At 43.6% G+C, this 24,371-nt stretch overlaps 1 protein-coding gene across 1 annotated transcript; it reads left to right on the plus strand.

Annotated features, from left to right (window-relative positions):
• The first annotated feature begins 75 nt into the window (after positions 1 to 75).
• Positions 76 to 23,916, plus strand: KLHL20 (kelch like family member 20). The gene is made up of 13 exons (XM_048498564.1): positions 76 to 264; positions 1,515 to 1,590; positions 2,648 to 2,713; positions 3,412 to 3,985; positions 6,979 to 7,137; positions 8,729 to 8,823; positions 9,666 to 9,781; positions 12,176 to 12,359; positions 13,715 to 13,858; positions 13,973 to 14,106; positions 14,821 to 15,029; positions 16,683 to 16,789; positions 22,101 to 23,916. Exons 3-13 carry the CDS (start codon positions 2,691 to 2,693, stop codon positions 22,183 to 22,185), a joined length of 1,830 nt encoding a protein of 609 aa, XP_048354521.1. The 5' UTR covers positions 76 to 264; positions 1,515 to 1,590; positions 2,648 to 2,690; the 3' UTR covers positions 22,186 to 23,916.
• The last annotated feature ends 455 nt before the right edge of the window (positions 23,917 to 24,371 follow it).

The raw sequence follows: 24,371 nt of genomic DNA on the forward strand, positions 1-24,371 counted from the left end.
GTTCGATATTCTCCCACGGATCACTACCAGGACAGGACAACTTCCGGTCGGCGGAGAACAGCGGGAGGGGGCGTGAACAGGCAGCGGGCAGTTTCCGGGGCTGATTGACGCTGGGGGGGTTGCTAATGCCATCGGAGAAACCGGGAAACGGCGGCTCTGCTCCCCCGCCTCACCTCCTCCACAAGTGGCAGAGCCTGTGTCGGGCACCTCTGCAGCCCCAAGACGGATGTTTCGTCAGAATAAGCTGCTGTTCCCAGCTAGAAGGTCAGTTTCTGGGGTGGGATCAAGTGTGGTGGGGAATGAACTATGGCAGGTGGGTTTATGGATATAAAATGGGGGGAGAGAAATAACACTATAAGAGCCTTGCTGGATTGTCGTGCCAAAGATTCATCCAGTATTCTGCTTCCAACTGTGGGTGGGTGGGTGGGTGGGTGGGTGGGGGATGTACTTCTGGGAAGCTCCCAAGCAAGAAGGCAATAGTTTTCTCCTGTGGTTTGCATCCCAGTAACTATGATTCAAAGGTACACTGCCATTGCATATGAAGGTTCCATTTATCTGTTGTGCCTAATAGCACTACGATGGATCTAGTATAAAGCGCTGTCTAAGCTAATGTCTGTTATTAAATGTGTGATGTCGTGTATGTTAATTGGCACTTTAGGGCTGAGAGAGCGTGGTGGTGCTGAAGCAGGAAAGTTAGTGAAGGAAATCTAGTGGATTGCGGAAAATAGTTTGAAGAGATGCTCAAATTCAGGGAAATGGTATTGGGGTTGAGTTGACTGTGAATTATATGTGGCAAAAGAAACAGTTTCCAGCATGACATCCTGGAAAGAAATCGTTGGAATTTTGGCCAGACTTTTTGGATATAAATTCTAAATGCTTCAGAAGTCTTTTGCATAATGATTATTTGTCTTTAGTCTAAGAAGCCTGAAGCATTATTTCCAGTTAACATATATTCAGTGTCTTAGATGGTATATAAGAAAATATGAGTCCAGTAGCTCTTAAAAAAAAAACAGACTTTTTTCCAGGGTATAAACTTCATGTGTGAAAACTAACTTTGTCAGTTACTGTTAGGTGGTGTATGAATGTGCATCTTATCCTGCATACTGACTAGCAATACAATCCCATGTAGAGATCATCCAGACCAAGATCTCTGATTTAGAGGGTGATCTTTAACTGGTCTATTCAGGTATATTCCATGGGGCTTACTTCCAGGAAAACATTCTTAGGATTGCAACAAAAGTCTGTGTGCACTGAGTTAGATGGAATCCTAGCTCATATGGGATGATAACACTGCATATCTGTTGTGCAATCCTTTACTGAATTACTCTGATCTAAGCACTTAATTATATGGACAAAATTTTATTCCAACACTGGAGAAAATCTTCACATTCCTAAGCACCAGTATTTTATTTGAGAGGAACTTTTTTTAGTCTAAGATGACAAGAAATCTTTCAGAAGATTATATAATTTAATTTTAGGCTTACCTAAAAAGTCATCAATTTTTTTTTTTTTAGCCCATGGATAAAATGAGTTGAAGTCAGGAATTGTTGATATACCAAGGCTTGTGAGTCATCTCTACCGCATCACCTGGTGAGTAACGGTGATTTTATCTGATTTATACTTGAGCTGAATTTTAGGCATTCTAAAACTTTAATGGGATATGAGAGTTGAACTTGGGAGGTATCCTATTATAGCTGGGGTGGTGATGACTCACTTCCAACCAATCACCATGCACATATGGCTTGGGGGTGGGACATACACAGAACAGGTGAAAAACAACACAAAACAGTGGAATGTAGCTATTACTCAGTCTCTCCCGCACTCACCCTTCTCCCACACAGCTGAATAATTACAGTTACTGTACAGTCTGCAGTTGCCTGAGCAGGAGCAAGTGCAGGCATTGACTGCTCCCCGTGGGAGGGTTGTGATGCCTGGTGACCACAACTGCACCATGAACTGTTATGTGGTGATACAGGAGTCCGGGAAGAGGAATAGGCATATGGGAAGAGGAGGAGAAGGAGGAGGGAGCTGATGACATGGGGTTGAGGGAGAAGGAAAGGCAGGAGGGGAGCACCCCTCAGTGGCTGCCATTAACCATTTCATGTCAATGCAGGCATCCGGGAAGAGGACGAGGAGGGTGCTAGTGATACAGGGCTTAGTGGGGAGGAAAGGCAGAAGAGGTTGGCCCCCTCGGTGAGCACCATTAACCCACCAAGAGTTTTTTAGAGCAGGTTGTATTTATTTATGCAACAGGCTTTACGGCTTGTTAATGTATAAGCACAGAATGCTATTTCTGGAGGATGTTCTCCTTAGCTTTCATCAAGTGAGGATTTTTAAAAACTGTTTTAGATAGTGTTTTATTGTGTGTGTGTAATGTACTTAGATTTGCAACCTTAGATGCATGTTTGTCTGATAGATGACCATGAGGTGGGTAGCAGAATTGTGTGCGTGTATTCTAATTTCTAAAATGCTCATGTTATCCGAATGAAAATTGGGATAAATCACATTGGTAAAATTCAGTATTTGAAAAATAACTTTAACTCTAGCATTCCACTTAAGCACTTTTTTTGCTGTTCTGGCAGACCTTTACCTAATGATAAACTGTAATGATCGCCAAAGTTACTACACACTGTTTTTTCTCCTTCAGGTCTGGCAGAGAAACGTGGGGCAAAAACTTCTCTTTGCAGTGCATGGACGGAAAGCCAATGCGCAGGTAAGATGCAAAATGAAAAATTATTTGATTAGGTGTTGGGTCTATTTGGCCCATAGTATATGCTGAAATATTTTGCATTGGAAGATAGACAGAAAGCTAGTTAAATTTTATACTAACCTGGATAACTTTGAAAGGGGCTTGGACAGATTTATGGCGGAGAAGTCCATCTATGGCTACCAATCTTGATCCTTCTTGATCTGAGATTGCAAATGCCTTAGCAGGCCAGGTGCTTGGGAGCAGCAGCAGGCCATTGCTTTCACATCCTGCATGTGAGCTCCCAAAGGCACCTGGTGGGCCACTGTGAGTGGCAGATTGCTGGACTAGATGGACTCTGGTCTGATCCAGTAGGTTCTTTCTTATGTTCTTATACAGGAAGTAATTACAGTGACTGCAGTAGGAAAGCACTCTCAACCAATTAAGGATTCCTAGAGTTGAACTATCAGTTCTGAATTGAGATATTTTCTGGCTAGTGCTGTGCAGTGATTTAGAAGCTAGGTGACTGTGGTTATGATTGTAGTATGAGGAAGCAGATTCTGTTCCCTTTCCCCAAAATGGAAATTGGGAGTAGTTCCCTTTCCTCTTGTCTGGAAATTGGGAGTTGTGGCTCCAGGCTCTCTCTGCCTTCTGCAGACTCCTGTGGCTTTGCATCCATCTGTGGATTTTATGCTCTAACCGCTGGCACTGTCATCCTTCACCAGGTGTGCTAATAATCGAGCAGGTGAAACCGGAATGGATGTCACAAGCCGCTGCACCCTTGGAGATCCCAACAAGCTGCCCGAAGGGGTGCCGCAGCCCGCTCGCATGCCTTACATCTCGGACAAGCACCCTCGGCAGACTCTGGAGGTCATCAACCTGCTGCGGAAGCACCGGGAGCTGTGCGATGTGGTGTTGGTTGTGGGGGCCAAGAAGATCTATGCCCACCGGGTGATCCTATCAGCCTGCAGTCCTTACTTTCGAGCCATGTTCACGGGGGAGCTGGCAGAGAGTCGGCAGACCGAGGTGGTCATCAGAGACATTGACGAAAGGGCCATGGAGTTGCTGATTGATTTTGCATACACTTCTCAGATTACAGTGGAAGAGGGTAATGTCCAGACCTTACTGCCAGCCGCCTGCCTCCTCCAGCTAGCTGAGATCCAGGAAGCCTGCTGTGAGTTCCTGAAAAGACAGTTGGATCCTTCCAATTGCCTTGGTATCAGAGCCTTTGCCGATACCCACTCATGCCGTGAACTGCTGAGAATTGCTGACAAATTCACCCAGCATAACTTCCAAGAGGTGAGTGGCCCTGATTTGCACATGCAGCAGAGGAAAGGGGTTGAAATGGACTGAACCACTGCAGAATGCAGGATTTTTCGAATGCTCTTCTACATGGGATTGCTATCTTCAAGTATGAAATCAAAATAGCAGGGAGAGGGCTAAGCTAGAAACTTCTCGGTGCTTTGTTTTGATAATTTTCAGGGAGGTTTTTAAATGTGGCCAACCATTTGAAAATGGTATCTCCCATCTTTATTCAGAAGTGATACAGTCCAGGCTCCTTTCTCTGCCACATTTTCCGTTCACTACGCCCCCTCTCCTGTACCACACGAACCTCGCTTTGTTCAAATTCACGAACCTGTGTGCTTTCTTTTCATTTGTAAAATAATTAATGGGCTCTGCCCCTGTGCCATAACATATTTATTCCACTTGTCTACTGGAGTCGTATCACCTCATTCACCTATGTGGGTAGACCTTGCAACAAAGGTTTGTGTTTGTATTTTAGAGAGTACCTGATAATGGTAATTAATTCACTATTACCACTATTATGGACCAGTCCTGAAGAATGCCTCTGAATTCTGTGGGCTTGACTGCGGTACAGATTGTCCATCATAGCTTTTGGCAGCGTGATTTGATAACCAGCTAGGCAGCTTAGCATGAAATCATGTTAGCCATGCGTAACTCATATTCTAATGAAGCTGAAGCCCCTTTCCATGTGCTTGGATTAATTTGCTATAAGCAGGACTTGCGACTCCATGTAAGGCAGGCCTACCAAGACCTGTAGGGTAGGCTGCTGGGTGCTTGACAGTATCAGCAAACAGACCAGAAAAGCAGGATGTTTTCTCAAACTGGTGTGGATGTGTCTGGTGGACTGTACTTGGCTTGGTGGTCATAAATATGAGGTTGGTATAATGTTCCAATCAATCCAAAATTCAGAGTTGTCTTAAGTCTAGGGGAAAAGTTAAGCATAGATATAAAATTGATTTATGTTAAAAAAAAAACCCTAGGCGATAACTTTTTGAATTAAAATAATCCATTGACAACCCAAGCATTATGGATTCTAAATCTGTTCTGGAGTGCTTTGCTGTAGATATTTACAGGCGTGTCTGAGTTCGATCCCAAAGGAAGTCAGTTTCACGTAGCTTCCTCATAGTTGACTCAGCCTTCTATTCTTCCAAGGTCGATACAAGGAGTGTACAGCTTGCTGGTGGTAGATGACTGGGGAAGGCAATGGCAAACCATCCCATAAACATAATTTGCCTAATAAATGTCGTGATGTGATATTACCCCGTGGGTCAGTAGTGACCCAGTGCTTAAACAGAGGACTGTCTTTATCTGCGCTCAACTGCGCTGCAAAAAAGCCTGAAGAAAAAATGTACTTACAATGTGTACATGGACTTCAGATGAAAAAGTAACCTGGTCTCTCTTCTAGTCTCTCTTGCTGGAACTCAGTGATCAGTTAGCATTAAGAAACATAAGACCAGACTGTAATGATGTGAAGCAGATGTCCTCAAGAAATCGGGTTGACTGTCACATCTCAGTGGATTAGATCAATTCAGCAGCACTGACAGTTTTTTGCTATGACTTTAGTTAACAGTTATGAGTTCAGACTGTAGTTACGTAACTGCATTGAAGGGAATTGCCGACTCTGCAGCAATTTTGGTTGTGTTCAAAAAGCACAGTGTCAGCCACCTTTTCCCCACTCCCTTTTTTGAGAAGTTGGCAAGGCTGAGCTTGCCTGTTGATCAGTCAGTTGCCCATTTGGTTCTTGAGTTTTAGGCAAGATCCAGACCTGCATAACTTGTGACCCACTAAGTCAAACCGAGGCCAGACTCTGGCTTACTACCTGCTGGCAGTCTCCTTGTTGTTGTAATCTCCAGCACACATGAAAGCCAGCCGTTGACCGAGCTGTCAGTCATACACTGCCCTGGCCTTGTGCAGTCTGTCTCTTGGCCTTCCAGGAAACAGCAAGCAGCTAGAGAGAGTTTGTACAGTTTGCCAACTCACAGTGGGGGATTAGGCGGGGTCCGTTCCCCTGTTCCAAGTGTAAGGAAGAGTTTCTCTGGGTTCTGTCATGCGCTCTGAGAAATGTACTTTCTATCCTGGGCCTGGGCATTATTGACATGTTTGCAAATTGTCAGGGGCTTGTATTTCACAGCCATTCGGTCCCTGGCGGGTTTTTCAAGGAGTCTCTTGTTTCCTATGAAGTGTGTTTGCACTCATGCTCTGTGTGTATATTTAGAGAGAGGGCAACAGAGACCGAAGGGAGGGGTGGGAAATCAAGTGAGTCTACTTCCGTGCCCTGAGACACTATCTTCTGCTGCAAACCAAGGCCAGGAAGGCTTTTCAGATTTACCTGACAGCGTTTTGGTAATTTTTATTTGAGGCTTGTGTTCTGGATTTTGTTTGCGTTACAGAGTAACACTGTTTTATTAGCAAGTACTGGTCTGTGTTCAGGTGTCCTGTTCTCCCTCCCACCACTTAGGAATCTTCTTCTCAACTTGAAAAAAGGGCAAATGGAAGACTCCAACAGCGCAATCCTAAACAATCACACTCTTCTCAGTCTATTAAAATATGTGGGCTCAGAAGGGTGTAACTCTGCTTTGGATTGCACTGTAAATCACTTGGAGGATTGCCATCTTTATCCTTGATGCCCTGTTAGGCTTAGTACTGTTTATTTCTGCATTATGGGTATGGGGAAACTGAGAGACCTGCTCATTGGAATACTGCTCATAAATTCATAGGTGGCGAGATTCTGAAATGAAGCTCCCCAGATAGTGAGTGAATTGTTCTGCCCCCCTGGCCCGGCTAACTTTAATCTGTATGGTGTGTTGTAAAGTTACCCCGTATTGTGAGGCTTGGACTTGTGCCGTGCCTGTGCCACCCTGCCTTTGCCGAAGCCTGTGGGAGCGGAGGGCACCCGAGGGCTCTACGATGCTGTGTTTCTCTTCTGAATGCTTCTGATGGCTCTAAAAATATTCCCACAATCCTGTATCTCTCACCGCTCTGCCCAGGTGATGGAGAGTGAGGAGTTCATGCTGCTTCCAGCCAACCAGCTCATCGACATCATCTCCAGCGACGAGCTGAACGTCCGGAGTGAAGAGCAGGTGTTCAACGCTGTGATGGCATGGGTAAAATACAGCATTCAGGAGAGGCGACCTCAGCTCCCCCAGGTAGCTATTCTTTTTTGGGGGGATATGTGGATAGAGGTGGCTTCACCAAGACATCTGTCCTCTTAGTTAAATAGATGCGCCAACACACAAAGTGCTATCTACGTATTCAATGATTTACACATTAACTTAACAAGGAGAATCCCCTCTAAGTTACAACAGTTCAGGAAGGTGATAAAGGGAACGTGGCTACATTTTTACGTGTGGCCATACCCATGGAGCGGGGATTAATTCTAGAGGCCTGGCATCCTCAAGTATATTCTAGAAGCCTTCTCTGAATGGTCTGCTTCTCCCTGCCCACACTCTCAGTTTCTGCTTTCACCCTTTTGCTTAAAGAGCTACAGCACATGCGTGCAGGCAACGCTTTGCCATTAGAAGAAGACCCACTCCTTCCTTCTATCCGTGAGGGCGAAGAAGGTTACCGATTCCAGTTTGGGAAATTTCAGTAGTGTGTGTGTGGAGGGTGCAATTGTCACAGAGTTCATGCTCCAAAGCTTAAGTTTTCTGTCTAGTCCGGAGATTAGTTGTCACATTTTGAGAGAACTCCAGGCCGGGCATGGAGGTTGGCAACAGCATTGGAGAGATTTACAAGCACTGATCATGCGAATATTACATAGCTTTATACTCCCCTACTGGCAGGTCTGAAGTTGGGAAGGCCCCTCCTCTGAGGCCGTGCAGGCATGAAGGCGGTCTTCATTTAGGAGGGGCCTGTCTTGGAATGACTTGTTAGTGGGAGGGCAGACTGCAGTAGGCCCCACCAAAATGGAGTGGGGGGAGAGAAACAAAAGGAACTATCAGGAAAAGATGAGGACTAGCTGAATATGTGTCCTTTCCTCGCACCTTCTCCTCAGTGCTCAGTCCTCCTTCTCCCACTCTGTCTTGACTGCTAGGAAGGCATGAGAAGGCTTTCTTGGTCCACTAAGCTCCACTGAGTTTTCTTTGTTTTCAACAAGCAAGATTTCATGGTGCGCTTTAATATATTCAGAATATTCGGTGCTCCATGTTTTGGACTACGGGTACTTACATTTGTGCAGCCTGCACTAACTTGTGCAGTTCCCTCTCAGGTCTGTCTTTATAAGCTTAAGAGATCTTTGTTGTGGCTTCCCTGATGCAAAGCATTGTAAGATATCATTCTAAGGTGGATAAGGAAGACATTCCTGTATGAATTATCTGCATTGACTGACTTTGCAGTCAGCGAGCAAATCAGATCCAAAACTGGTCTGAACCTCATTTGTCACTCCCAGCTTTTCTAAACTATGGCTTGATAGTGTCAAAATTAACAGACCACGGATAGGATCGTCATTCAACCTCCAGAGACGGTTGATCAATGAATTTATGGCAACGTTGTGCTAAGAGGACAGAGAACGAAACTGGGCAAGCTTCTTTAAACAATGGAATTTCTGTTATATATTTTGGTGTTGAGTGCCAGTAATGCTTTGGCGCTGTGTCTAAATTGCGCCTGACGACTTTTGGTGCCTGGTAACCAGATCTGCAGCTAAGGTCAAAGGACTCTCCATAAATGGTGATTTTTGCCAGGCTTCTTCTGTGCCCCTGTTGCATTCCCATTTCCTCCTCATCCATTCTCTGTTCACAGGTGTTGCAACACGTCCGGCTACCTCTGCTCAGTCCAAAGTTCCTGGTGGGCACAGTTGGTTCAGATCCATTAATTAAAAGCGATGAAGAATGTAGGTAAGTTGCCATTGGCAGAGAGAAACCCATTAGGATTTTTTTGAAGGGGGCGGAGTGAAATCTAAAAACCTTCCTTCAGTTGAAGTACTGTTTTTCTGTGTCTATTATCCTATTTTGAAGATCAAGATGTGTTTGCTGTCCAATGGGAGGGAAGTTATGTAAACACCCCTAAGAAGTTTAGACGTTGCCATGGGAGTATATGGGAGGAACAGATATGGCAATATCATCTTTTGCTGGTGGATGCAGATTTATGTGCATTTTAGCTACAGGCATAAATGGGTTGATCCAGAGAAAATATCACCTTAAGTCTCTGGCCAACTGGGCAAGAACTAGTGACTCTTCAGTAGCTGTAGATATCCTCCATATTTTCCATTTCCTAGCACAATTTTATTTCAAATGTTAGACACATTTTCTGTTTGCATTTCATTCTGACAAGTTGACTAGCATTGTTAACATGTTGTGACTGGTTATAGTGGGAATAAATTTGTTCTATGGCTTTTTCTTAGAAAACTGAGCTACTAGGAGCATGTCAATTGACTGGTGAAACACTTGACAGAATTTACAAAGTGCAATCTGTGAATTGTTCACTGCAAAACACTTTTCTTCTAATTTTAAAATCCTAAACAGTTATTCCCATCTTAGCCTTTAGTGGACTTAGAAAGGTGTAAGTGCTTATGACTGCACGGTTCATCTGAGTATTTGGAAAATATAGGGCAAGCACTTTGAATGGTACATTCCATATGGCTATTGGTAGTTGGAGTTTTAATTAATGAATGGGGCTATCTGCTCTTGGAATTATAGTAATTTGGTGAAGGTATGTATGACACAGCTATCCTGTGCAGGGACCTAGTGGATGAAGCCAAGAACTATCTGCTGTTGCCCCAAGAGCGGCCACTGATGCAGGGTCCAAGAACTCGCCCACGCAAACCCATCCGCTGTGGAGAAGTGCTCTTTGCAGGTATGTGCATGTAGCCTGGGAAACCACTTTGTAGTTCTCCAGTGTTCAGTCAGTAAAACGAGTGGGCCTGTTATTATAACCATCTGCATTGTGTTGTGATTGACGTAGATGGGAAGCAGACAGAATGAATGCCTTGTTGGATCAGGTCAATCGTATCTCATCCAGCATTCTTTCTCCAGTAAGCATCTGCCTTTGGGAGGCTCCATGGAAGAGCAGGAAGTGCTGCCTGTACCCTATTTGCTTTCTGCATTCAGCTGCCCAAGGTTGCAATGGAAGGAGGGAGATCAGCATACCAGTGCAGTATGGTGTCTTTTGAGATTGACAGCTGCTTTTGAACTTCCAGGGAAGGTCTTTTCCTTCTTTTTTTACTTGAGTCCCTTTTAAGCTGGAAGTGCCTGAGGGCTGGAACTGTGGCTTTCTGCCTGCAAAGTGTATGTTCCAAAACTGAGCTGTGGTCCTTTTCACATAAACTAGGCCCGAGTTAGTCTGTTTCCACTGCAGCTATGTGAAGAGGGGGCATGTACTGACAAATACCTGCGTAAGGCATTGGGAACACTTGTACGCTGTGTAGCTGTTCCTATAGATTCCAGTAATGTATCTGGCACAGATTTCCTGACCATGACAGAAAGTAACATGTATTACAAAGGTTTTCTCAGGTTTGAATTTGGAACCCTCGCCCTTCTAAACCAACTCTGTCACCTTCTCCCCTCTCCCCAAACACACCAGCAGCCATCACCTTGCCTCCAGTGAGTGGGGATAGACCCTTGCTTGTGCATTTAGAAGAGGGGGAGAAAAAGGGAATATTATGTTCCATACCCCATGGAAACATTATTAGGACAAGGGTGTTGTGGGTTTTCTGAGTTGCATGGCTTTGTTCCAGTAGCATTTTCTCCTGACTTTTTGCCTGCATCTGTGGTTGGCATCTTCAGAGGATCTGATGGTAGTAAAGCAAGTGGAGTATATATACCTGTGGAATGTCCAGGGTGGGAGAAAGAGCCATTTGCATTGGTTAGAAGTGTTAAGGGTGCCATTTTCAAGTGTAATTTTCATGTGTTAAGTGGAATCCACCTATTTTAGCATATGCATGTAACACTGAAGTTGCATAATCAATTAGTGAGGGCATCTGCATAGCAATATTTAAAAACACAAGAATCAAGGCAATGATTAGTGAACACCACCCAGACACAGGGTGTCTCTCTGCAGGAAGCAATTAAATGGATTAAAATGCTAGGCAACTGCTATGCAGATGCCCTTAATAATTGGTTATGCAACCTCGGTGTTACATACATATGCTAAAATAGGTGGATTCCACTTAACACATGCCAATTACACTTGCAAATTGCAACCTTAACACTTTTAACCAATGCAAATGGTTCTTTCTCCCACCCTGGACATTCCACAGGTATATATACTCCACTTGCTTTACTACCATCAGATCCTCTGAAGATGCCAACCACAGATGCAGGCGAAACATCAGGAGAACGTGCTATTGGAACATGGGCATACAATCCAGAAAACCCACAACACCCTAGTGATTCTGGCCATGAGAGCCTTCAACAATACATTATTAGGACAGCACAGCAATTCTGCTTGCACCAGGTTTGAGCATGGGAGAAAAGAGAATCAGCAGTTTTGTATTCGTTTATTGGATATCATGGACCCATCTTACTATCAGTAGCCCTTTCGTCTGACGTCAGGAGCCTTTCCCTGATGCAAGAGACCGAAGATGCAACAAGTTGTGTAGTGGTTGGACTAGGATCTGGGAGACACAGGTTCTCATCCTCACTCAGTTATGGAAGCTCACTGGGTGGTCTTGGGCCAGTCATACACACTCGGCCTAGTGTATCTCAAAGGGTTATTGAGAGAATAAAATGTAAGGGAGGAGGAAAGCCAGGGACAAGTAGCTGAATAAAGCCCATGGGATCCAACCCATTCTTCATTTTTAGTATGAATAATTGAGGATCCTCTTTCAGGAGACATTCAACCTAACCACACTTTGGCTGGCTAAAGAAGGAATGTTCAGCCAGGTTTAGACCCCCCACCCCTGAAAAAAAAAGTGTGTGTGTGTCTTTCACCCTTCCCTAGCTGGAGAAGCACTAGAGCAGTGGTGGCGAACCTTTGGCACTCCAGATGTTATGGACTACAATTCCCATCAGCCCCTGCCAGCATGGCCAATTGACCATGCTGGAAGGGGCTGATGGGAATTGTAGTCCATAGCATCTGGAGTGCCAAAGGTTCGCCACCACGGCACTAGAGTAAACTTCCCAGAGTACTGAAGAAAGTAGGCTGTTTGGATGTATGTGAGGTTTCTGACCTTTGTTTCTCTCTTACACAATGTCTTTCAAACTGATATTGCACCTGTCCACCAGTTGCTTTCCAATTTCACTTTCACAGTGGGTGGCTGGTGCAGCGGGGATGCAATTTCCAGTGTTGAGCGTTACGACCCTCAAACCAACGAGTGGCGGATGGTGGCTTCTATGAGCAAAAGGCGGTGCGGCGTTGGTGTCAGCGTCTTGGATGACCTTTTGTATGCAGTGGGGGGTCACGATGGTTCCTCCTATCTTAACAGTGTAGAACGGTGAGTTCACTGCAAGACAAAACTGAGGCCCCCTGATGTCAGCGTGTTGTAGTGGTTAAGAGCAGGTGGCTTCTAATCTGGAGAACTGGGTTTGATTCCCCACTCCTCCATCTGAGTGGCAGAGGCTTATCTGGGGAAGCAGATGTGTTTCCGCACTCCTACATTCCTGCTGGGTGATCTTGGGGAAGTCGCAGTTTGTTGGAACTCCCTCAGCCCCCCCCCCCCACCTCACAAGGTGTCTGTTGTGGGGAGAGCGGGGGAGTGGAGCTTGTAAGCCACCCTCAGTCTCATTATAGTAGAGAAAGATGGGGTATAAATCCAAATTCTTCTTCTACTTATGGCCTTGCTGGAATGATAGCTGTGAGTATATTGCTTGTTCAGCTCTGCATCTGGGTGCACAAGAAGTGTCTATATGTCATGCCCAGGTGAGTCTCCGTCTGGGCAGACGATGTGCTGCTGCAGTTATCTGTCCTCTCGAACAGAAATATAAAACTGGAAACTCTGCAGCCTATTGTTGTCTTCTTTCCTAGGAAGAGGCTAAAATATGGGGGAGGGTGGAGAATTGAAAAATATGCAGTACTGCTTTTTCATATCTCAAATATAAATGTCCTTTACTACTTTAGAAACATAAATGTATTGTATAATTTTAATATAATTGTACTGTTTGGTGTATTTATTACATTTAGAAGTGTAAGTGCCTTAACTTTATTTAAGCAATGACATAGTTATACCCAGTCTGAGGCCTCTAACATCATGGTTATAAGGCAAAAGATCTTGGCCTGCACAGTATCACATTCGTGAGTATCTCATTTAAAGTGGGTCTTCAAGCACTACATGTGAACTACGGAGCCGTAGCCCAAACAGGTGATGCATTGGTGTGCTGAATGTGCACATGTAGCAGAATTGCCCACATACTGGTCCAGTTTAAATGAGATCCCAGACAAGTGCCTTGTTCTTCACAGTAGCTCCTGTCTTATAGGCCCTGTGGAACTGAAGTAAGTCCTGCAGGGCCTGGCTCTCATTTGAAAGCGTATTCCATCAGTCTGGGGCCAGAGCTAAAAAGGCTCTAGTTCTGGCTGAGGACAGCTGGACATTTTTTTCAGGCCAAGGACCATCAGTAAGTTGTTGTTTGCTGAGTGGAATGCTCTTTGGGGGGGCATATTGGGAAAGGCAGTACCACAGATATGAAGTATCTCTGGATAGCGAAATGGTCTGCTCTGTATCGTAGCCTTGTCATGCATTCAAGTGTCACAAACAGAATCAGAAAAGGCTTGCAAATCAAAACCTGTAAGCAAAGCTTGAGAACTCTGTAGAGGATTAGAACAAAGATCTGACATGTTTGTGGTCCTTTCTAGATACGACCCAAAGACAAATCAATGGAGTAGCGATGTGGCGCCCACCAGCACCTGCAGAACCAGTGTAGGGGTGGCAGTTCTTGGTGGCTACCTGTATGCTGTGGGTGGCCAGGATGGTGTTTCTTGCCTCAATATTGTCGAAAGGTATTATTTTTTTGTTGAAAGGTATTATTTTAAGATGTAACTTACATGATGATTTCAGGAGATAAGAGTTTTGGTTGAACTTTTCATTGAGATGTTCTTGGTGTCTCGCTCCAGGTATGACCCAAAAGAGAACAAATGGACTCGAGTGGCTTCCATGAGTACCAGGCGCCTTGGGGTCGCTGTGGCTGTGCTAGGGGGCTTCCTTTATGCTGTTGGGGGCTCTGATGGGACATCTCCTTTGAACACAGGTATCTCTATATGGGAGCTGTCTCTTTCCATGAGACTGCTGTCAGCTGGATATCCATCACAATATACTGAAGATAATTGAAGTGACTTATTTAAGGAAGATGCTGCTTAGAAAACAATAGCACTTGATAGACAGTACTGTCTAGCTCTGGGATTTTTTTAAACCAAGTTCTCTTGCTTCATTGGTTGTACATTAGATGCCTGAACTTCCCAACTAAATCAGCTTGAGAAATTCCCTTTGTATCTAGGGTCAAGATTTGGTGGGGAGAGACCCATGTTCTATTGTCCATGGAGAGAATGGGTCTATCAGCTTCTATTTGCCATGACAGCCAAGTTGAACAGCAACATGCATTTGAATGCCAGTTGCTGGAAAACATGTGTTGGGTTAGATCCTGATGACCCTTCCCCTGCAGTGTAGGAAAGCATTACAGTTTGCAGAAGTGAATCCAAGGTTCAGCAGGGAAATGGACATTGCCTTCGTCTCCTGATGATGGACTTTCTGGAAGCATCTTGACTGATTTTTGGTGGAAACCAAATTTTGAACCTGGTGGACTGTTGATCTAGTCCTGCAGGGCTGCTGTTACAGTCTTACTAAATGGGAATGAGTAGATGCAAACTTCAGGCATTGATGTTGGGTTTCATTGTTTGCTCGTCCTTGACTTAAAAGAAACCCCAAGCCAACCCTGTTTAATCAATAGCGTATGGTTCTTCCACAGTGGAGCGCTACAACCCCCAGGAAAACCGTTGGCACACAATAGCACCCATGGGTACCCGGCGTAAGCATCTAGGTTGTGCAGTATACCAAGATATGATATATGCTGTTGGAGGTAGAGACGACACTACAGAACTTAGCAGCGCAGAGCGATATAACCCCAGGACCAACCAGTGGTCTCCTGTGGTGGCCATGACATCACGCCGTAGCGGGGTAAGCTTTGTTTGATTTGGCAATTGCTACTAAACTTGCCTTACATAGACCATCATGCATGTGGAGAAGGCCAGTGTGATTGTGAACTGTGACTAAGGAGACTTGTATAGCAGTAGATGACACCTACATTTGCATTTGGAAATGAGGAAATGTAGCCAGCAGAACTATGATTTTTTGCTATCCCAAGTTTGTTTTCATTCCAACCTTTCTTTTCCATTTGATACTTTCAGGCAGCAAAAGTGACTCAAAAGCACAACGCTGCACCCATAGGCATTGTAGTAGTGGTGAATGTAGCATTCATCATGTGCCATGTGCTCAAATACTAGAATAGCATTTAAGGAACATATTTTAATGAGCTCAACAAAGGGAAAACAATCCATTCCTTGGATGCTTTGTTTAAGTAGGGTCTGTGCAGATGTGCCTGATCTGGGCAATCCTCATCCCTGCATGGATGGGTGGGTTAAAGGATATTGTGGAATGGGACTATAAGGCTTGGATCCGGCAAAAGGATTCCACATATGGGGAAGGGATGTTGTCAGTGGAGCAGCCCAAATATCCCCTAAATGCTGCTGATAGGGAATGGGGTGATCCCCATGAAGAGGATGAAGGGAGGGAACAGTTGGAAATTTGCAGGAATCCTCCTCCCTTTGTTCTACGCTCTGTGTATACGCCCAAGAGTTTGGTTCAGAGATGGGTCCTATTTTCCCCATCTACAGCTTGTATCTTAAGTATATGGGTTGGGCCCCACAAAAAAGGTTTGCATGCACTGGTGGAACGGGATTTATGTCTTTTTCTGCAGTTCTCCAACTTGTGCCTTGTGTTGCTCTTAGGGAGTCCCCCATTCCTTAGGAGTAGCATTTCAGGGGCCATTTTGAAGTGCTTTGTTGGGAGGGCGGAGATGTTCATGAAATTTAGATGGGATCCAACACTGTGAGTTTAGACCTGTAGCCTGATCAGCAAATTACTTAGACTCAAGCTCTGTCATCCTACTAGCCAGCATGGTGTAATGGTTAAGAGCAGGTGGACTCTAACCTGGAGAACCTAGTTTGATTCCCTACTCCACCTGAGTGCACTGGATTTGTTTCTTGAGTCCTCCACATAAAGCCTGCAGGGGGACTTTGAGCTAATCTGGGTAACCTTGGGCTAGTCTTCTGAACTCTCTCAGCCCTACCTACCTCACAAGGTGTCTGTTGTGGGGAGAGGAAGGGAAAGGAGTTTGTAAGCTGCCTTGAGGATGGGTATAAATCCTAACTCTTCTTCATCTATTCAGATCCAAAATACCATGACCGGAACTCTGTTTGCACAATGAAACTTTTTGTAGTCCCCCCCCCCCCCCCCCCCGCCCTGTTACCACTCTGTGCATGCTCTGAGATGCTACCTCTGGAAGGCAGGAGACTCTCAGGGACTCTGCTGGGTGCAGTGTGGAGATCTTCATGGATTGGGGGAGGATTAATAAAAATCCCCTTGCTTGCTCCACTTCTTCTCTTCTGCTGGCAGAAAACACAATTTGGATCCAGCTTGTTATCCCTTTACCAGACACTCTTCCATCAAGGGGCAAGTATTTACCATACATCAGGCCCTGAACTTGATCCTTTGATGGATGCCTTTAGAATAGATTTTTTTAAAGCCTATACTGTGATCTTTGTCATCTAGGTTGGTCTTGCTGTGGTGAATGGACAGCTCATGGCCGTGGGAGGCTTTGATGGAACAACATACTTGAAGACCATTGAAGTGTTTGACCCGGATGCTAACACGTGGAGGTAAACTTTTAAAAAAAATCTTACATATTCACTCTAATTTTCTTAGATTCATTCTGGAAAATAAAATAAATCAATGCTGAGAGTTTATAAACATACCGATTTTCAGATATTGAACCTTCACAGAACCATAAATAGGACAAGTGGGTCGAAGGAGCAAGATGTTCTCCTTACAGTGTGGTCCTGTTTTTCCAGCAGATGGAATAATAGTGTTTTCCAAGTGCAGGAATAATAGTTTTAACTGCTTGTGAGTAGTTCTGTCCATAATTTTTTTTCCTAACATTTTTTGGTACTCTTAAGTATTGGCTATTTCTGTGCTAGTCTGTAATACCTATCATGGGGATTATTTGGCATATCATGCATGCTTTCTACTCAGTTGATTCCTTGCTTCAAATGGATTGCTTTGTTTCATGAATCCTCCTTGAAAGGACATCTTTTTAGGTAATCCACCTGTCTTCATAGTGATTTTTTTCTGAAGAACTATCCTTTTTCCTTGGTTTGGCTTACTCCATTTGAGCTAAGGAGGTTGTCTCTCCCTTGTGTTTTTCGTGTGGCTCTTTGCTCAGTAAAGATGAGCAGCACTGATGCGTCACTGCCTTGAAAAGTCCACTCTTGCCTTCATGTAGATGAGGTCTGGATTTGCGACCTGTCCTCTGGGTTGCAGCAGAAAAAGACAACTTAAGTCTCTGATGGTACGAATCAGTGAGTTAAGCTAAAGTTCATAAACTTTCTCAGTCTGAGACTGTCTGTGTGCACTTCTGCCGGAGACATGGTTTGCATCCTGATAAGAAGCTTTAAAGGGTTTTAGGTTACCCTGGTGCTGGCTGTGACTAAATTCTTTAAGGCAGTGCTGGATAAGTACCTTGCATTGCCACCAGATGTAACCCTGCTGGAGGTTGAATATGGTGCATGTTTCTCCTAAAGAGCCGACTGACTACATGCTGCACATCTACAGGGTTTTGATCTGCTCCATATTGGGTTACAGTTTTGTAGAAGACGATTCCACAAAGGTTATTATTTCTGAAGAAATCTTTGGATTCAAATTTCTATTGAATTATTGTAATTTTATGTGTTTCATGTATTGTTAAAGGTTTTTATGACTGGAATCAACTGACTGTTGTGGGTTTTCTGGGCTTTCATGGCCAGAATCAACTGACTGTGTGTGTTTTCTGGGCTTTCATGGCCAGAATCAACTGACTGTGTGTGTTTTCTGGGCTTTCATGGCCAGAATCAACTGACTGTGTGTGTTTTCTGGGCTTTCATGGCCAGAATCAACTGACTGTGTGTGTTTTCTGGGCTGTGTGGCTGTGGTCTGGTACAGCCACACAGACCACTGCTACAAAGCCCCAAAATCCCACAGCAGCCAGTTAAGCTCTTAACAATTCATTCTTTAAGCAATGAGCAATAAAGACATCTTATATATATTATTTTTAATTATTCCTTCTGCTTTTCTGAACTTTTTTTGATTTCTGACTTCTTGAATAAGTTGGGTTTTGTTTTCCCTTCTGTTTCTTACATGCTACTAAGCACAAATCTCCATGTTGTACCCTTTCTGGGCAGAAAAGATACTTGTCACATCTCCCACATTTTGAGGGAGCCGGCCGCTGAGCCCGCCCCTCGTGTTGTCCTGCACACTGGCTATCTATTGGACCATCTGCCAATCCCCTCCCTTCCCAGGGTTCGATCACTGGGGTTGGGTGCCAGACGTCTTCTATTATTAATCAAATTATTTATTGAAGGCTACTACTGCTGCCGTAGTTTTATAGTTTTAAGGCTTTGTATTTTAACTGGGGTTATTCGATTTGTTTTATTGTATTGTTGTTTGTTGTGCACCGCCCTGAGCCCTTTGGGGGTAGGGCGGTTTACCAAATCGAATTTTAAAATAAAAATAAAATAAAATATCTATATGTGGAGGGCAGTTTGCCCTCACACTGACAACCAAGGCTTAGGAACGAGTCTTCTGTGTGAATGTATAAACTCCAAAGAACACTTTGTTTCTTCTTCAGCAGATATTATGCAAAAGACAAATGGGATTAATTGATATAATTTACAAGTAAAATAAGCATTTTGTACCAGCCTCTGTTGGCATAGAATTAGAAGTCTAATTTCAGGGGGTATTCCACTCCTCAGTTTTTATTTTTAGTCAAAGGGTAAACTGGGATTTGAATGCACTTCTAAATACAAAATACTTCTCAGTGCATACTTCACAGTAGGTTGAGATTGTAATGTAGCTAAAGCAGTAGGCCCCCCTCCCCCCCCGCCCGGCTGCCCTCGCCACAGCTTGAAGGGTCTCTCCCCAAAATCCTGTTGCTCGGTAGAGGTGATCCCTAGGATTAAAATTTCATGGGGTATTTCAGACTCCTGTGTGAAGGAGGAACAGGAGAATTGCACTCTGTGAGAGGAAGTCTTTGCTTTCATGATAACATTTTGCTCTGGGACTAAGTCTGGAACCCAGGATAAAGCAGAGCAATTTCCACAAGAATTGAATTGTGGGGCCAAAGGGAAGCGTGCTGAAAAGAACTTGTGCTGGAAAGTCACTGCTTCTCTGAGTCTAAGCAGAATAGGATTTCCAGCTCCTATTTATATCCTTGAAGGGCATTTGCTGCTTGAATAATCTGTCAGGTGCAAGAGGGCAGAAAGAAATTAAAACTGCTTGTGATACCAAGTTCATGAACTAGCATATTCATAGATAATTAGATAATTATATGTATATTTATATATATACAGACACACATGGCCCATTAATTTTTCCATGTAGAGATTTTCTGTGTGTACAGCTGACATGGTTTCATTATCCAGATTTGTGTTTCTTAGTGTCAGAACAGATGAGATATAGGGAGATGTGTGGCTGGAACTTCCCACGGCTTAAAGCTAAACTGGAGTCACTCATATGGAAGGTTGAGGGGTTCAAAATCCTTCTACCCCGGTATGCTAGGATTAAAGCCCCAACCTCAACCAGAACTCTGCACAGATTTAAGCTTTAAAAATACTGGTGAGACCCAGCCATAGATTGCCCAGTTAGTATAATCCTTGGAAGCAGTGGGCAGAATGAGCGTGAATTAGCTATTATGCTATGTTTTTTTGTGCTGGTTTTTTTGGCTATGTTGCAGCAGCCGTACCCTGGCTCCAAAACATATGAGGCTCTGCAGCTCTTCTGTCTGATATTTGTGTGCTGCCTTTTCTCTGAGACAAACTCAAGGCACTAGTGCTAAACAATTGCAGAGTAAATCCAGAGTTCCCATTCCCATAATGGTTAAGCCTTCTGTTGGCAGACATCTGTTCCTTTGGGGAAGGCTGTTTGTATTGCAGGGAGGTTCAGTTAGCAAAATGGAAGTTTTGGGCTCAACCCTTTGCGTTTTGGAGCAACTGTGATGACTAGAAACTTGAGCTTGTTTTGGTGATTTTTAGCCTCCTGCTGTAGTTATAATGAGTCAGTCCTCCCTACCCCAAACTTGGAAAATTGTTCATTAACTTTGGTGGTTATAAATGGGATTTAGTCAAGATATGAGCTGACCGCTATTCTGGCTAGCAACTCAAAAGTTTAAAACGGAATATGGAATCTTGCCATGAGTTAATCTGATAACTATTTCAAGGGACTAAGTCAGGAATTGCCAAGTTAGCTCTGAAAGCAGATACATTACAGATAAGATGATCCTGTCTGCCTATTTATTTGAGGAAATTTCAGAAGCAGATGGCAGATTTCCTTTCATGATTATTTATTCATTTATACAGTTCCCTTGTATAACAGCTGGGCTTTTGAAAGAGTGGGTTGAATCCTACCAATTTCCCCATTAGCTGGAGGGGAGGCCCCTTTCAATAGCCGTATCCTCGAGAACAAAAACCAAATAACAGTGAGGAGGGAAATCGGGTATGATTGCATCTCTTCCTCCTTGTAGTCCTGGGGTAGCTGATGGAATCCAACCTCAGAACTAAGAGTGTGAATGAGTTTGATTATTAATTGAATAAAAAATATGGGCAGCTAAATCCACATGGGGGACGGCCAAGTGCGCATAGGAAGTGGCAGAGGGCCGTGCCGATGCATTTGCCCCCTCTGCTGGCACAAGGGGCAAAGGCACTTGGGGGCCTCTCTGCGGCAGTGAAACCCGGAGGTTGAAGCCGCTGCAGAGCAGCAGTGGCATCCACTTGGAAGCTGGCACAGGAGGGGCAGGGCATTCCCAGTGTGGAGTCAACGTTGGCTTCCACCATCTTTCCATCCAAGGAATGCTGACCCCTGGACCTGCAGACTTACACCACACAAAAGTGTGGCATAAGCTTGTGTTGCCTATGGGGCAGTTTGGGCAGCAGGAGTATTTTGTTTTCTCTTCCTTGTGTGCTACCCGAAGCCCCTTGGGAGGCAAAACAGCCTTTGCTGCGCCATCACCCGGCCACTGCGACACTCCCCCCACAACTGGATTGCACTGTGTGAAAATGAAAAGCTGGGAGTTTGCCTTTAGTAAGTCACTGGATTGATGACTTGTAGTCAAGAAGCAGGCATCTCTAAGTAACATAACATTTATAGGAGGAGGAGAATGGAATCAGTTTGTAATTTTGAAGGTATTCTGAAATTCATAGTAAGATTCATTGTGCAAAAAGCCAGCTTCAGTCTCAGGTGTCTAAATTGTGAAATCACACACCAGTTGTATGTCTTTATGTAACATTTTGGCATGTCAAATATATGTGGTCATACTTTTTAAAATTCCATAAAATCAGTGGAACAAGTAATGAGATTAAATCAGATTTTTGGGTGAAAACTGTGTGCCATTTATTTATTTGTTTCCCACAAACTGACACTGACCTGAATGTATTTAACATGTTTTGAAGTCCTAGAATAGTTATAGGTTTGCAAGGAGAAATACCCTATAAAGACAGGCCCAAGACTCAAAATACTAGTAGTTTAGGAAAGATAAATGAGGGCAGGTGTGGGTTTGGTGTGCACTAAATCAAACAAAAAATGTCCTCCTTAACCACTGTACCGCTCTGGCTCCCAATGAGAATGAAACACTGGTTTAAAAAGTGAAATCTGAGACACTATCGGTTCTGGAGAAGATGCTGCTTTGTACGATGTGTAGACTGATTATGATGTTGCAGATAACTAAATCCTCTTGCCAAATATATGGATAGAATTTGAACTTTAGAAAGGAGATAGTTTCAAGTGGCTAGGCTACAACTTATTCAGTATTGAAAGGTTATTGTTGTAACCCTGTGCTCAAAAATCATCTCATTTATTTTATCATAATATATCCATGTGGATATTCATTTATTTGTTTGCTGTTGGATAAGAATAATATTCAAAAAAGCGCTTTTTTCTTTGCAGACTCTATGGAGGAATGAACTACCGTCGTCTTGGTGGCGGCGTAGGAGTTATCAAAATGACACATTGTGAATCTCATATATGGTAAACAACCAATGAGAGGAATACCTTCCTCTGTGTTCATTCCTGTCAAAACTGATCAGCCTGATGACTTCTGAGTTCTCTGAGGCTCTAGTAAAAGCACGATCACTTATATTCTTTGCCGGTGCCTCTTCTTGTGGGAATGTAATGGACGTTGAACACATTTTCCCCTCCTGTCGTACTGTTACAGAAGACCATCCTACTTTCTTCAGCAAACGGACTGGAGCATGTAGTTTTCCTTGTCTGTCTCTTCCCTTCATCCTGACTTACTGAACAAACTGGAATTTGATGTTACTCTTAACTTAGTAATAACTTAAGACCTCAAAGTGGACTTAAGGTCTGTCAAACAATGGCCCACTCAAAGAACGGCATCTGTCCTGAAGGTGAGTGTGTATCTGACACATTCTTCTATCATTTAACCTTCTCTACAGAGAATTTGGTCAACCATTATCACATCTACTCTTATCTCACTGAAATTGAAGGTAGTTGTGTAAGCCCCCATTTATTTCACCAAGAGCAAGGTAAGAGATGCTGCAATAGTTCTAGCAGATACGTTGAGCCTTTTTCCATTGAATTTTTATCTTTTTTTATACTATAAGAACTTTTACGTTAACTTTAAATGGGTGGATTGTTACATGCAGCTTTCCAGATGAAGTAATTTGCAAATTCTGATCACTGTGTAGGTTTTTGAAAGCAGAAAGCTATATCCTGAAGTTGTCAGTCTCATGGGAAAACTGAAAACAAATGATTAGTGTGCATAGTGTCTTAAGCAAAGAACAGAAGTGTAACAACCAGGAGTATAACACACACTGTGGGTAATTTCATCCCAAACACTGGGATGAGCAAGAACGTACTAATATGCTCCTCATTTCAGTGAAGCATCTCCTGAGAATGTGTCCCTTTGCTTCAATAATGAGGCTCACATTCTGCATACTTTATATCTCTTGTCAACTTAAGGAGCACAAACTAGAGTGAATATTCCTGTATTATATACACAGGCCCATGTGTGCTGCAGTTAAGCAGTCGTTGGGATCGAGAAGCAACGTGGTACATTTTAAAAAGCAGTTGACTTCCTTTCTCTTCTATTCATTACAATTTCAGAGCACTGTGTATTTTGGGGCTCTGTGGCATAACAGTGCTTATCTTAGTACACCATGGAAAGAAGTGATTAGCATTACAGTGAAAGTATTGTGACTGCCATCTTTTTCTGAAACATAGCTCATTCTCAGTCGGTTCAGAGGATTATAGCCTTAAAAATCGCAAATGGATTAAACTGGTATCATTTTTGCAGCTTGCTTGGGGCAAAGAATGAATGCAATTTGACCAGTCATTTATGGCGGCCTGCCTGGGGCTTGACTATTCTCAGTGTTTGCAGCACAAATAAAAAGAAGCCAGTGTACTGGGCTTGGTGGACCATGAATTCTGCAAAGTTTAGCAACACCAGTTAAAACCTTCCTTACATAGCTTTATTTGTAAGCCTTCACAGCTTCAGTGTATTCGAGTGTTGGGAATGGGGGAGGAGATGGTTAACACAAGGGGCTCTTTGGGACAGCTCCCAGAGGTGAAACCCCTTCGTTTTGCCCAAAAGGTTGGCATTCTTGCGTTTACATTTTGAACATTTGCACCTTTACAAAGAAAAAGTATTCTGTAAACAGTTGTTTACATGTATCATTAATGCTTTTTCTAGCATGAGTTAACTTGTATAAATAGCATTACCTTAATAAAATCTTGTTTGGGATGTTTCGTTTTTTTCCCCTTCCTTTGCTTTTTCCTTCTTTAGTCAGCCAAATGAACATCTGGAGCAATTTATCCATTGTGGCATCTAAAATTTCTGGTTGAATGAAGGTGTCAAAAGTGGCAAAAGCTTTTTAGCTTCTCCCCAGTTACTGGGTACCTCTGCCTAGAAGCCACATCATTTATAAGAAAAGTCTTGTTTGTTTTTTCCTAGGAACAGCTGGAGTTTAGTAGCCAAGCCTTTGGTGGCTTATTTTAAATTGGTACTTGTACAGCTCCTGAACTTATGGGCATCTGACTACTCTCCCTTCTTTCTGTGCTCTCAGTCTCATGCATGTAGCAGCCTTTTTTATTTTCAGTTCTGCATTTGCTTTTTCTCTTTTCTGCTCCGCACCTGGGAATTTCTGCCTGTATCACAATTCAGTCGAAGATCATGTTGTGATATTCACCACCCTCAAA

This window comes from Sphaerodactylus townsendi, linkage group LG05, assembly GCF_021028975.2.
Source record: "Sphaerodactylus townsendi isolate TG3544 linkage group LG05, MPM_Stown_v2.3, whole genome shotgun sequence".
NCBI lineage: Eukaryota > Metazoa > Chordata > Lepidosauria > Squamata > Sphaerodactylidae > Sphaerodactylus > Sphaerodactylus townsendi.